Source organism: Helianthus annuus, chromosome 5, assembly GCF_002127325.2.
Source record: "Helianthus annuus cultivar XRQ/B chromosome 5, HanXRQr2.0-SUNRISE, whole genome shotgun sequence".
Classification (NCBI taxonomy): Eukaryota; Viridiplantae; Streptophyta; class Magnoliopsida; order Asterales; family Asteraceae; genus Helianthus; species Helianthus annuus.
The window spans coordinates 7,975,076-7,988,705 of NC_035437.2; the positions used below are offsets into that span (position 1 = coordinate 7,975,076).

Genomic DNA, 13,630 nt, shown 5'->3' on the forward strand with positions numbered 1-13,630 from the left:
TTCCTGCATATGCTGGGTCAGCGGCGTACAACCCATTTGAGCAGCCGGCACACACCCACTACAACTACAACTACGGTTATGCAGAGGTAGATCCATACCTAGTAGCTCGGGATTACAATGCCCTTCATCCTGAAGGACCATATGGAGGGCCATGGACTACTGTTTACCCGACTTATGGGTACCAGCATCAGCCACCTCCTCCGCCGGTGTATCAGCCGCCTCAGCCACCGATTCAACAGGAAGTCCTTGAGAGGCTGAGCCAAGTTGAACAAGAAGTTCGTGAAGACCACAAAGAGCGGCAAGGATTTTTCAAGGGGCTGTCAGATTTGCTTAAGGGGAAATCGAAGAGGAGGGGTCATTGAAAACCCTTGTTACTTATTTGTATTGTAATTCAGTCCCTGCGTGGACTTGTTATTCCAGTATTCAGCTCCTGCGTGAGCTTGTGGTTTGTATTCCGCTCCTGCGTGAGCAAGTTTGGTTAGTTAACCCCTGCGTGGGTTTGTTCTTGTTTCCCGCCCCTGCGTGGGCATTTTCATTTATTTTAGTAGAAGTCCCGTTTGGGCAATTGTTGTACTGTCTTAAAACTATGTGTGAGATGTTTTAATTAAGTTTCTTTATTATTGCATGCATAAATTATGAAAATAAATGAAATATTTAAAAGGATCTGCCATTATAATTAATTGGTAAAATCTAAAGTGAACCAAGACCTAGCTTTGTAAAACAAAGCCAAGATGGTAGTTCCATAATTAGGTTAAGATCCATAATTAACATCTCAATTTAGGACTATTCTGCGTTAATTATTAAAAGAATCTTAGAGGTAAAACCTAGCCCTTGTGTTATTAAAACCTGGCCAAGATGGTATAACCCACATAATAGATTCCAAATTATTAACATCTAGTATGTTAAAGCTCTTGGCAAACTGTGAATCAGTAAAGTCACACAGGCCATGTATATTTGGGTTAATTTTAAAATTCTCTTAAATTAATTAACCACTTCTTTGAAAGTGAAGTGCCTATGGGCAATAATTAAATGTCCTCCGTGACTAAGGACAGTGGTAGCTCATGACTCCCTGTTAATTAATGGTATAGAACTATGATTCGACCTAAAACACCTAGATATTGTAAAATCTTGGTTATTGAAAAATCTTTATTGTCCTTGTGACTAGGCCTATGTGCTAATGATTAAAGTATTATAGGATAATAACATCCTAATGTTTCAATAAATTAACCTAAAATGGCAATTTAAAACCTTGGTTAATAGAACATAAAATACTATAAAAGAGCCTTTAAGTAAAACCTTGTCTATTAATTATATGTAGTGTTGAAGCTACATGACTAGATCAGAGGAAGCCAATAGCCATCCGGTTGAGAACCGTGATGATGTAAAGTTCCTAGTAACCAGTGCCGAATTAAAAGCAATTGTAAATGAAGCAGTTGACAAAGCCTTAGCGCGACAGTATAGTGAATTCAGTGAAACCCACAGTAAAACCCTGTCTGCACCTCATGCTAAGCCAAAGAACCATTCTGAGGTTCGCAACAAGCCGCCACCTGCTTCTCCCAAACCTAAGAAAGATGGGGATCGTCATTCCTCCAATGAAAACAGTGTTCACCCTAAAAAGCTTGTGGTTGATGAAACCCCACGTGCTAAAGGCTGCACGTATAAGTATTTTGTGTCATGTAAACCTCGAGAGTTTACAGGGGAGAAAGGGGCAGTTGATTGTATGACATGGCTCGATGAGATTGAGACGGTGGTAGACATTAGTGGATGTGCTGAGAGGGACATGGTGAAGTTTGCATCACAATCCTTCAAAGGTGAGGCGTTGGCTTGGTGGGGAGCATTGATCCAGGCATCTGGGAAAGCTACCTTGTATAGTATGTCATGGGAGCAGTTTGTTGCTCTTATCAAGGAAAACTATTGCCCTCAACATGAGGTTGAGCGTATTGAATCTGAATTCCTATCCTTGGTTATGAAGAACCTTGATTGTCAAACATACCTCACCAATTTTAACACCTTATCCAGATTAGTACCTTACCTGGTAACCCCTGAACCAAAAAGGATCGCGCGTTTTATTGGGGGTTTGGCCCCTGAGATCAAGGCCAGTGTGAAGGCCTCGCGACCAGTTACGTTTCGATCTGTCACCGACTTATCTCTGTCACTCACCCAAGATGCAGCAAGGCAGAGGGCCCTAAAAAGTTCGGAATCTGACAAAAGGAAACGGGAAGATGATAATTCTCACAGATCAAGCAAAAGGCATAGGGGAAACCGTGATGGTAAGAAGGGCTCCGAGGCCAGGAAGAATGAGAATCGATCGGGCGATAGGCCCAAGTGCAAAACCTGTCAAAAGCACCATTTTGGGAGGTGCAGGTTTGAACAGGGGTCCCAGTCCAAAAAGTGTGGGATATGCAAGTCCTCTGAGCATAGGACTCTTGAATGCAAGAAAATAAAGGATACAACTTGTTTTAGTTGCAACGAAAAAGGGCATATCAAGACTAACTGCCCAAAGAACGCCAAGAAGGCTGAGGAAGGAAAGAAGACCAACGCTAGGGTCTTTCAAATGAATGTCCAAGAAGCCATCCAGAACGACAACGTCATAACTGGTACGTTTCTCATTAATGACGTTTTCGCAAGAGTATTATTTGATTCGGGCGCGGATAAATCTTTTGTGGATAATAAATTCTGTGAGCTGTTAAGATTGCCTGTTAAAACCCTTAGTGCTAAGTATGAGGTAGAGTTAGTAGATGGTACCTTAGAAACAGTCTCGACTGTGTTAGATGGATGTGCTATATCCATTAGGAACCACTCTTTTCCTCTAACTTTGCTACCCTTCAAGTTAGCTGGTTTCGATGTAGTATTGGGTATGGATTGGTTATCGCATAACCAAGCCCAGATTGTATGCAGTAGAAGGCAAGTAATAATCAAGACTCCATCTGGTGAATCACTCACCATTCAGGGAGATACTCGTCATGGATTGCCTAAGCAGTTGTCTATGCTCAAGGCATCCCAATGTTTGAAGAATGGCTGTGTCATCTATATGGCACAGGTAACCATCGATGAACAAAAGCCGAAGATTGAAGATATCCCCGTTATATCTGAATACCCTGAAGTATTTCCAGAAGAACTGCCTGGTTTGCCACCAGACCGACAAGTGGAGTTTAGAATCGATATTATTCCTGGAGCCGCACCGATTGCTAGGGCACCGTATAGATTAGCGCCAACGGAAATGAAGGAATTGAGAACACAGTTAGATGAATTATTGGCTAAAGGTTTCATTAGACCTAGTTCATCTCCTTGGGGAGCACCAATTCTATTTGTCAAAAAGAAAGATGGTTCGATGCGTCTATGTATCGACTATCGAGAACTCAACAAGGTTACCATTAAAAATAGGTATCCTCTACCCAGGATCGACGATCTATTCGATCAACTTCAAGGGGCAAGCTACTTCTCCAAGATAGATCTGAGATCAGGATATCATCAGTTGAGGGTCAAGGAAGAAGACGTTCATAAGACTGCGTTTAGGACTCGTTATGGCCACTACGAGTTCCTAGTGATGCCTTTCGGGCTCACAAACGCACCTGCCGCATTCATGGATCTCATGAATCGCGTTTGCAAACCTTACTTGGATAAATTCGTCATAGTCTTCATTGACGACATTCTCATTTATTCCAAGAGTAAAGCTGATCACGAGAAACACCTCCGCAGTATTCTAAAGCTGCTTCACCAAGAAAAGCTGTATGCCAAGTTTTCCAAATGCGAGTTTTGGTTGAGAGAAGTCCAATTTCTTGGACACGTGGTCAGTGAGCGTGGTATTCAAGTGGATCCCGCTAAAGTTGAAGCCGTCATGAATTGGCAAGAACCAAAGACACCTACGGAAATTCGCAGTTTCCTAGGTTTAGCTGGATACTACAGGAGATTCATCGAGAATTTCTCAAGAATTGCAGCACCCCTAACTTTGCTGACTCGCAAGAATAGTAAATTCAATTGGGGACCTAAGCAGCAAGAGTCATTCGATACTTTGAAGCAGAAATTAAGTAACGCTCCTGTGTTAACGTTACCTGATGGTATTGATGAATTTGTAGTCTATTGTGATGCATCACACACCGGGATGGGTTGTGTGTTAATGCAGAAAGGCAAGGTTATTGCCTACGCTTCACGACAATTGAAAGTGCATGAGAAAAATTACACCACTCATGATTTAGAATTGGGTGCTGTTGTATTTGCACTAAAGTTGTGGAGGCACTACCTGTATGGCACGAAGTGTGTGATCTACTCTGATCACAAAAGCCTGCAACACCTGTTCAACCAGAAAGAATTGAATATGAGGCAGCGACGATGGATGGAAACTCTAAATGACTATGATTGTGAAATAAGATACCATCCAGGCAAGGCCAACGTAGTCGCAGATGCCCTCAGCAGGAAGGAAAGGATAAAGCCAATCCGAATCAACGCCAAAAGCATTGAGGTCAGGAATGGTCTGCATGAAAGGTTGTTAGCTGCACAGAAGGAAGCAGTGCTAGAAGCTAATTACCCCAATGAGAACCTAGGAGTGACTGAAGAACAGTTATCCTATGGAAAGGACGGAATCTTGAGATTGAATGGAAGAATATGGGTTCCTATTTATGGAGGTCTTCGTGACGTCATCCTTAAGGAAGCCCACAGTTCTAAATATTCCGTCCATCCTGGAGCGGATAAGATGTACCAGGATGTGAAGGCAAATTATTGGTGGATAGGCTTGAAGAAGTCTATAGCCACCCATGTGGCTAAATGTCTGACGTGCGCTCAAGTTAAAGCTGAGCATCAGAAACCGTCAGGTTTGTTGCAACAGCCTGAAATTCCCACCTGGAAATGGGAGATGGTAACGATGGATTTTATAACCAAGTTGCCTAAAACACCAAAGGGAAATGATACCATTTGGGTGATAGTGGATCGACTGACTAAGTCAGCTCATTTCCTACCCATTAGAGAAACTTTCAGTTCTGACATGTTAGCCCAATTATATATGGATAAGATAGTAGCTCTGCATGGCGTACCGGTATCCATCATCTCTGATCGAGATACCAGATATACATCTCACTTCTGGAAAAGTTTCCAAAAGTCTCTAGGGTCGCAGCTAAATTTTAGTACGGCTTACCATCCTCAGACGGATGGGCAAAGTGAGCGTACTATTCAAACCCTAGAGGACATGCTTCGTGCATGTGTGATAGACCTAGGAGGAAGTTGGGATAGACACCTTCCTCTAATAGAGTTCTCATACAATAATAGCTACCACTCCAGCATTAAGGCTGCGCCTTTTGAAGCCCTATATGGTAGAAGATGCAGAACGCCCATTTGCTGGGCCGAGGTAGGAGACATTCAAGTATCAGGACCGGAGTTAGTCCTGGATACGACTGACAAAGTTACCCAAATTATTGAGCACCTAAAAGCTGCCCGTGACAGGCAGAAAAGCTATGCCGATGGTAAGCGGAAGTCCCTCAAATTCGAGGTTGGCGATAAAGTTTTGCTCAAAGTGTCTCCTTGGAAAGGGGTAATGAGATTTGGCAAGAAAGGTAAGTTGAGCCCAAGGTACATTGGACCATTCGAAATCATCGAATGTGTAGGATCAGTGGCTTATAAGTTGAACTTACCAGAAGAGCTTAGTGGTATTCACAATGTGTTCCACATCTGCAATTTGAAGAAATGTCTGACTGACGAATCGCTAGTCATCCCGCATACAGATGTGCATATTGATGAAAACTTGAAGTTTATAGAAAAACCTGTGTCGATTGAGGACCGACAGGTAAAGAAGCTTCGGAGGAAGCATGTGCCCATTGTCAAGGTCAAATGGGAGGGCCGCAGAGGTCCTGATTATACATGGGAATTAGAGTCCACGATGAAGGAGAAATACCCTCAGTTATTTCAATAAAAATCTCGAGGTCGAGATTTCTGTTAAGGGGGTGAGGATGTGACACCTCGAAAATTCTTGTCCAATTAAATAAAGACACGTGTCCTCTGAGACAGACATGTCAGAGAAACCGGATTTAATAAAGAGATATGTGGTAGGACTTATTTAAAAAGGGGCGTCATGTATTTTAATTACCGCTGAACGACCCAAGGGCGACATGTTATTAAATCACCTCTGAGCGACCCGACGTTTTATAAATCCCAAGATCCTTAAACCGATCTATGATCGTCTCATTTAATAACCGGTTGTTCTCGATAAATAAAGTTCATCTTTATAAAGGACAATGGAAGTGAAGGTTGTTACTACTCCTAAATCTAATAAAATCCTCATGGTTAATATTAGTTGTATAATTAACCAAGTCATATAAAATTGCAAGACCCATTCTTGAAATATCCGTCAAATGCCAAGACTTATATGAGAATTGAAATGGGGGAACATGTAAGAGACTTCTCACCATGCAATGACTGATCTTGAAGGCCCCACATCTGTAAAAGTGAAGGCATGTTTCGGTTTTTGTGAAATGCATGGTCAAGACTTAAAAATTTGTAAGTTTTTGTCTTCTGACCATCGCATACGGACCGCAAGGCTCATGGCTTACGGTCCGTAAGCAGGGCGCTTAAGGTTCTGGTCCGCATGGGTCCTTACGGACCGTAAGGCCCGAAGCTTACGGTCCGTAAGACCGTCGCTGGCAGTAACTTCAGGACAACTGCCTGTCCAAAGCATGTAACCGACTTAAAACGTAAAATTTAAATTCCATGGGCTTCCTAGGCTGTTTTTAGACCTTTAGGGACAAATGTAATGATCTTGCATCAACATTAGACTTGCTTGGCATGATCTAAAGACCTTGGGTTCACTATAAATAAGAACACAAGCTTGATCATTTGGTGATACTCATTTGGAACTTTGGCTACAAGTTTTCTGGAGCTCCTCTGGTCACTAAGGCACTTTCTTAGGCTCTCTAATCCATCTTAGGACTCTTGTAAGTGTCCTTAACCCTCTTTAATCCTTTCTAGCTTAGTTAATTAAGCAAAAGTCAAACCGTCGTAATTAAGGTTTGACTTCGTGATTAAGCATAATGTGCTTTGTTTAATCACGAATTAAAAGTACCTTTAGGAAGGTAATTAAGTGGGTAACAAACCCTTAAAAGGGTATTTCCAGATTCCCACTCTAAACATGCTAATTGTCGAGTCAAAGCTAATTAGAAAAAGTCAACAGAATGCTTATCCTTGAATTAACGCATAATTAGCAATGTAGGTTGTATGTAACCTGTTTGAAAATTAATATAACTTGGTAATAAGTATAAGAACATGTTCCAACATGTTCATCTCGACAATTTTCTGTTTAGACCCGGTTCGGAACCGAAAGTCGCATAGTTTGACTTTCGCTTTGACTTCCAGTTCTGACCCGTTTTAGGCAAGTTTGAATCTGCCTTAGAGCTTCTTTTGAACCTATTAACATGTTAGTATATCCTCCTGTGATTATACAATGTGGTTCATTAGATATCTAGTTCGTATGCATGTTTCCGCTAAAAGCCCATATGTTGACCATTTTGCCCAAATGTCCAAGAATCATAATTTTTGAAAATGTAAAAGGGTAGACACCTTAGTTACTGAAATATAAAGTTGTCCCCAAAATTTGACATCAATTTGAGGTCTAGATTAAGAGTTATGCTCATTAGCGTAATTAGAGACTTTCTTAGTAAATTATTAGCATAATTAACGCATAGCCTATCTAAACCCGAATTTTATGCCAAAACTTTATACCCACTGTTATAAAATAATATTTTGGGAATTTTAAAGATTTTTATTTATTTTTAGGCTGTGCATAACTAGAGGTTCTAAGCTTCTTTCGGCTTATGCCGGTTTTACCCTTTTCGGTCATAAAATGAGTTTTACATAACCTTTTGACCCGAAACCTTTTTCTACTGATTCGTTATATTAAATATCATATTTTGAGCCTTCTGGAAATACGAAAATACCAGCTTTTCTTTTAAAACCCGGAAAATGGCTCCAAATCGCCTTTTTAGGCATTTTCACGACATAGTATATGTCAAAATAAGATTTTATATAAAAGGCTTAAAACCTACTGATATATTTTATAAAATTATACATTATAACAGTAGCCTAAAGTTGGAAACTCAGATTTCCCATTTTACCCTTTTTAGCCTATGTAAAATTACTAAAATGCCCTTATGAGGCATAATTGGCATATAAAAACATTTGGGGCATATTTGGGCATACCTTTCTGATATTACAACATATTTGGTGCATATAATCTCAGGAAACTTGCATATGACTTATATGGTTACTCGTTACGCACTTTCGCGTTCGGATCGGCTTATGTGACTAGTTCACACATATTAGCCGAAGCGGGTCAAACCATATCATCTAAGTCTCAAAATTCAGAATGTATTTAGTTTACCCATATTATACAAGTATCCAAGCTTGTAGGGTCTAAATCACATTCCTCCCCAGTTTTCGCATTCCTCGCGATTAAACCATAATTACTCTTTGAAACTAACCGGTCTAAGCTTAGGCTATGTTAAAAGACCCGTTAGGATTCTAATAGGTTATTATAACCTTCGTTCCAGAATAGGAGCCCAGTAAAAGACACGTGCATTTTTGAAATTTTGGTTATACTTGCTCAGGTAAATACTTTTAACTTATTTTCCCTATACGGGCTTGGGGTACGGTATGTAATATACCGCTTGGTCGGGCGGTTGGTTCCATCTCATTAGTAGATGGGTATTACCAATGGGACCCGTTTGAAAATCTGGTGTTGTTTGTTTCTTGTACCTTTGGGAGCTTAATGACCATGTCCCGGATATCCTTGGCATCATTTTTGGCCACGACCTCGACAGTCGGGTGTAGGCGTACACCCGGTTTTAAGTCTATTATTTTAAGGTATTAACGTTGGCTTCCCGCCGCGGACTTATACCATGTGGTGTGTCATTTAACCTTAAACCCGACACGACTCGGGCGACTAAACGGTCAACAAACATGTAAATCTTTTACAAGTTTAACTCTGCTTAATTATTCCCAAGTTATAAAATGTTTTGTGCCTTGTGCATTTAAAACCAATATTTTTAAATATTTTCAAAATGAGTCAGTTAAATTGTATTTACCAGTGCAAACTGACGTATTTTCCCCAAAAAGATTAAGTGCAGGTGCTATACGGAATAGGCTGGTTTCTCCTTAGCATCGTAGAGTCTCGCAAGCTTTTGGGATGCGTAATCTGTTGAACAATAACTTTCTTTTTACTTCGATCCGCCTGTGGATCTATTTTGACTGGTTGTGATACTTGATATTACAATTAATAGTTGAAATAAATCTATTTTCATTTGCTTCCGCTGTGCATTATAATTTGTGTTGTTTGACATATGATGATATCAACTACGTCACGGAATCCCCCACCGGGCCCACCGGTGACACGTGGAAATTAGGGGTGTGACAGGTTGGTATCAGAGCCAACACTGAGTGAATTAAACACTAGCCTTTTGTGTTTAATCTCAGTGCACAAATTTGCACATTCTTCGAATTCCAAGTCTAGACATTGAACATAGGACAACTCTGCTTTGTTTTATTTTTGAGTCTTTTATAACTATATTGTTGTGGTTATCTAAATATTGTATGCAGGTCATTATGCCACCCAGATTCCTTCGAGGTAGAGGCAAAGGACCCGTGACAGGTCATGGTCACGAAGCCGGGCCTTCGCACCGGCGAACCCCATCCATTACTATGAGCACCAGCCCGCAAGAGCCCTGGAGACTCTATGTCGAACCAGGAAGGCGATCAGTATCCCTTAGCTCCTCTCCTTCGTACCAACATTCATTTGGGCCCAATTCTGAAAACGAACCCAATAACCAGCCTCCAGCTTTCATACCTCTCCAAAGATCCAATTCTCACCATTCTTTTGGCAGCCCAACACCCGTCTTCCAAAGCCGGTTTAACCCGGCTAACCTTTTGCCTGAACCCATGGGTTTTAACCCACTCGGACCGGGAGACCACTTTCCAGAGGAGAACGACATGGATGAGGATACTGACCCCGTGGAGCCAGCATCAGGAACGCCGAACCATCCCATCGAAATATCAGATGGGTCATCATTCCATGGATCGCCATATTGTGGTCCAGACAGCTACGAGGAAAGGTTCCGAAACATTGACTGGTACTTCACACCGTCTGAACACTCGCATCATGAGCAGCAACAGGATCCTTCAGTGGGTCATCAATTTGTGGCAGTCACGCCACCGCCGCCACCGCCAGTAGAGCCGCAGCAGCCGCCTCCGGAGCCACCGAGGCGAAGAAGGTCTAATGCACGGATGTCCGTGCGAGGTGGAGTTCGGATTGCTACTCCCCAGCCATCTAGTGGCAGCCATTATCCCCCACTTCAGGAGGAAGAAGACCCCTATGATGGTGGTCCGTCAAGCCCCATACCAGATGTCAACTCAGTACCTGTGGTACCACCTCTGGGTTTCGATAACCCGATTCCTGCATATGCTGGGTCAGCGGCGTACAACCCATTTGAGCAGCCGGCACACACCCACTACAACTACAACTACGGTTATGCAGAGGTAGATCCATACCTAGTAGCTCGGGATTACAATGCCCTTCATCCTGAAGGACCATATGGAGGGCCATGGACTACTGTTTACCCGACTTATGGGTACCAGCATCAGCCACCTCCTCCGCCGGTGTATCAGCCGCCTCAGCCACCGATTCAACAGGAAGTCCTTGAGAGGCTGAGCCAAGTTGAACAAGAAGTTCGTGAAGACCACAAAGAGCGGCAAGGATTTTTCAAGGGGCTGTCAGATTTGCTTAAGGGGAAATCGAAGAGGAGGGGTCATTGAAAACCCTTGTTACTTATTTGTATTGTAATTCAGTCCCTGCGTGGACTTGTTATTCCAGTATTCAGCTCCTGCGTGAGCTTGTGGTTTGTATTCCGCTCCTGCGTGAGCAAGTTTGGTTAGTTAACCCCTGCGTGGGTTTGTTCTTGTTTCCCGCCCCTGCGTGGGCATTTTCATTTATTTTAGTAGAAGTCCCGTTTGGGCAATTGTTGTACTGTCTTAAAACTATGTGTGAGATGTTTTAATTAAGTTTCTTTATTATTGCATGCATAAATTATGAAAATAAATGAAATATTTAAAAGGATCTGCCATTATAATTAATTGGTAAAATCTAAAGTGAACCAAGACCTAGCTTTGTAAAACAAAGCCAAGATGGTAGTTCCATAATTAGGTTAAGATCCATAATTAACATCTCAATTTAGGACTATTCTGCGTTAATTATTAAAAGAATCTTAGAGGTAAAACCTAGCCCTTGTGTTATTAAAACCTGGCCAAGATGGTATAACCCACATAATAGATTCCAAATTATTAACATCTAGTATGTTAAAGCTCTTGGCAAACTGTGAATCAGTAAAGTCACACAGGCCATGTATATTTGGGTTAATTTTAAAATTCTCTTAAATTAATTAACCACTTCTTTGAAAGTGAAGTGCCTATGGGCAATAATTAAATGTCCTCCGTGACTAAGGACAGTGGTAGCTCATGACTCCCTGTTAATTAATGGTATAGAACTATGATTCGACCTAAAACACCTAGATATTGTAAAATCTTGGTTATTGAAAAATCTTTATTGTCCTTGTGACTAGGCCTATGTGCTAATGATTAAAGTATTATAGGATAATAACATCCTAATGTTTCAATAAATTAACCTAAAATGGCAATTTAAAACCTTGGTTAATAGAACATAAAATACTATAAAAGAGCCTTTAAGTAAAACCTTGTCTATTAATTATATGTAGTGTTGAAGCTACATGACTAGATCAGAGGAAGCCAATAGCCATCCGGTTGAGAACCGTGATGATGTAAAGTTCCTAGTAACCAGTGCCGAATTAAAAGCAATTGTAAATGAAGCAGTTGACAAAGCCTTAGCGCGACAGTATAGTGAATTCAGTGAAACCCACAGTAAAACCCTGTCTGCACCTCATGCTAAGCCAAAGAACCATTCTGAGGTTCGCAACAAGCCGCCACCTGCTTCTCCCAAACCTAAGAAAGATGGGGATCGTCATTCCTCCAATGAAAACAGTGTTCACCCTAAAAAGCTTGTGGTTGATGAAACCCCACGTGCTAAAGGCTGCACGTATAAGTATTTTGTGTCATGTAAACCTCGAGAGTTTACAGGGGAGAAAGGGGCAGTTGATTGTATGACATGGCTCGATGAGATTGAGACGGTGGTAGACATTAGTGGATGTGCTGAGAGGGACATGGTGAAGTTTGCATCACAATCCTTCAAAGGTGAGGCGTTGGCTTGGTGGGGAGCATTGATCCAGGCATCTGGGAAAGCTACCTTGTATAGTATGTCATGGGAGCAGTTTGTTGCTCTTATCAAGGAAAACTACTGCCCTCAACATGAGGTTGAGCGTATTGAATCTGAATTCCTATCCTTGGTTATGAAGAACCTTGATTGTCAAACATACCTCACCAATTTTAACACCTTATCCAGATTAGTACCTTACCTGGTAACCCCTGAACCAAAAAGGATCGCGCGTTTTATTGGGGGTTTGGCCCCTGAGATCAAGGCCAGTGTGAAGGCCTCGCGACCAGTTACGTTTCGATCTGTCACCGACTTATCTCTGTCACTCACCCAAGATGCAGCAAGGCAGAGGGCCCTAAAAAGTTCGGAATCTGACAAAAGGAAACGGGAAGATGATAATTCTCACAGATCAAGCAAAAGGCATAGGGGAAACCGTGATGGTAAGAAGGGCTCCGAGGCCAGGAAGAATGAGAATCGATCGGGCGATAGGCCCAAGTGCAAAACCTGTCAAAAGCACCATTTTGGGAGGTGCAGGTTTGAACAGGAACCGAAAGTCGCATAGTTTGACTTTCGCTTTGGGTTCCAGTTCTGACCCGTTTTAGGCAAGTTTGAATCTGCCTTAGAGCTTCTTTTGAACCTATTAACATGTTAGTATATCCTCCTGTGATTATACAATGTGGTTCATTAGATATCTAGTTCGTATGCATGTTTCCGCTAAAAGCCCATATGTTGACCATTTTGCCCAAATGTCCAAGAATCATAATTTTTGAAAATGTAAAAGGGTAGACACCTTAGTTACTGAAATATAAAGTTGTCCCCAAAATTTGACATCAATTTGAGGTCTAGATTAAGAGTTATGCTCATTAGCGTAATTAGAGACTTTCTTAGTAAATTATTAGCATAATTAACGCATAGCCTATCTAAACCCGAATTTTATGCCAAAACTTTATACCCACTGTTATAAAATAATATTTTGGGAATTTTAAAGATTTTTATTTATTTTTAGGCTGTGCATAACTAGAGGTTCTAAGCTTCTTTCGGCTTATGCCGGTTTTACCCTTTTCGGTCATAAAATGAGTTTTACATAACCTTTTGACCCGAAACCTTTTTCTACTGATTCGTTATATTAAATATCATATTTTGAGCCTTCTGGAAATACGAAAATACCAGCTTTTCTTTTAAAACCCGGAAAATGGCTCCAAATCGCCTTTTTAGGCATTTTCACGACATAGTATATGTCAAAATAAGATTTTATATAAAAGGCTTAAAACCTACTGATATATTTTATAAAATTATACATTATAACAGTAGCCTAAAGTTGGAAACTCAGATTTCCCATTTTACCCTTTTTAGCCTATGTAAAATTACTAAAATGCC

General features: G+C 41.2%; 1 protein-coding gene across 1 annotated transcript; it reads left to right on the forward strand.

The window, feature by feature from the left end:
• The first annotated feature begins 1,330 nt into the window (after window positions 1-1,330).
• LOC110942610 (extensin-like) lies at window positions 1,331-10,785 on the forward strand. The gene is made up of 3 exons (XM_022184386.1): window positions 1,331-1,624; window positions 9,574-10,200; window positions 10,330-10,785. The coding sequence occupies exons 1-3, from the start codon at window positions 1,331-1,333 to the stop codon at window positions 10,783-10,785; spliced, it is 1,377 nt and encodes a 458-aa protein (XP_022040078.1).
• The last annotated feature ends 2,845 nt before the right edge of the window (window positions 10,786-13,630 follow it).

Bases quoted from the DNA above. Each gene is read 5' to 3' on its own strand.
- LOC110942610 (XM_022184386.1), top strand. From the start codon at position 1,331: ATGACTAGATCAGAGGAAGCCAATAGCCATCCGGTTGAGAACCGTGAT. The intron at 1,625-9,573 runs GTTGATGAAACC...TATTGTATGCAG, and splicing joins TTCACCCTAAAAAGCTTGTG to GTCATTATGCCACCCAGATT. The intron at 10,201-10,329 runs GTAGAGCCGCAG...CCCCCACTTCAG, and splicing joins CGCCACCGCCGCCACCGCCA to GAGGAAGAAGACCCCTATGA.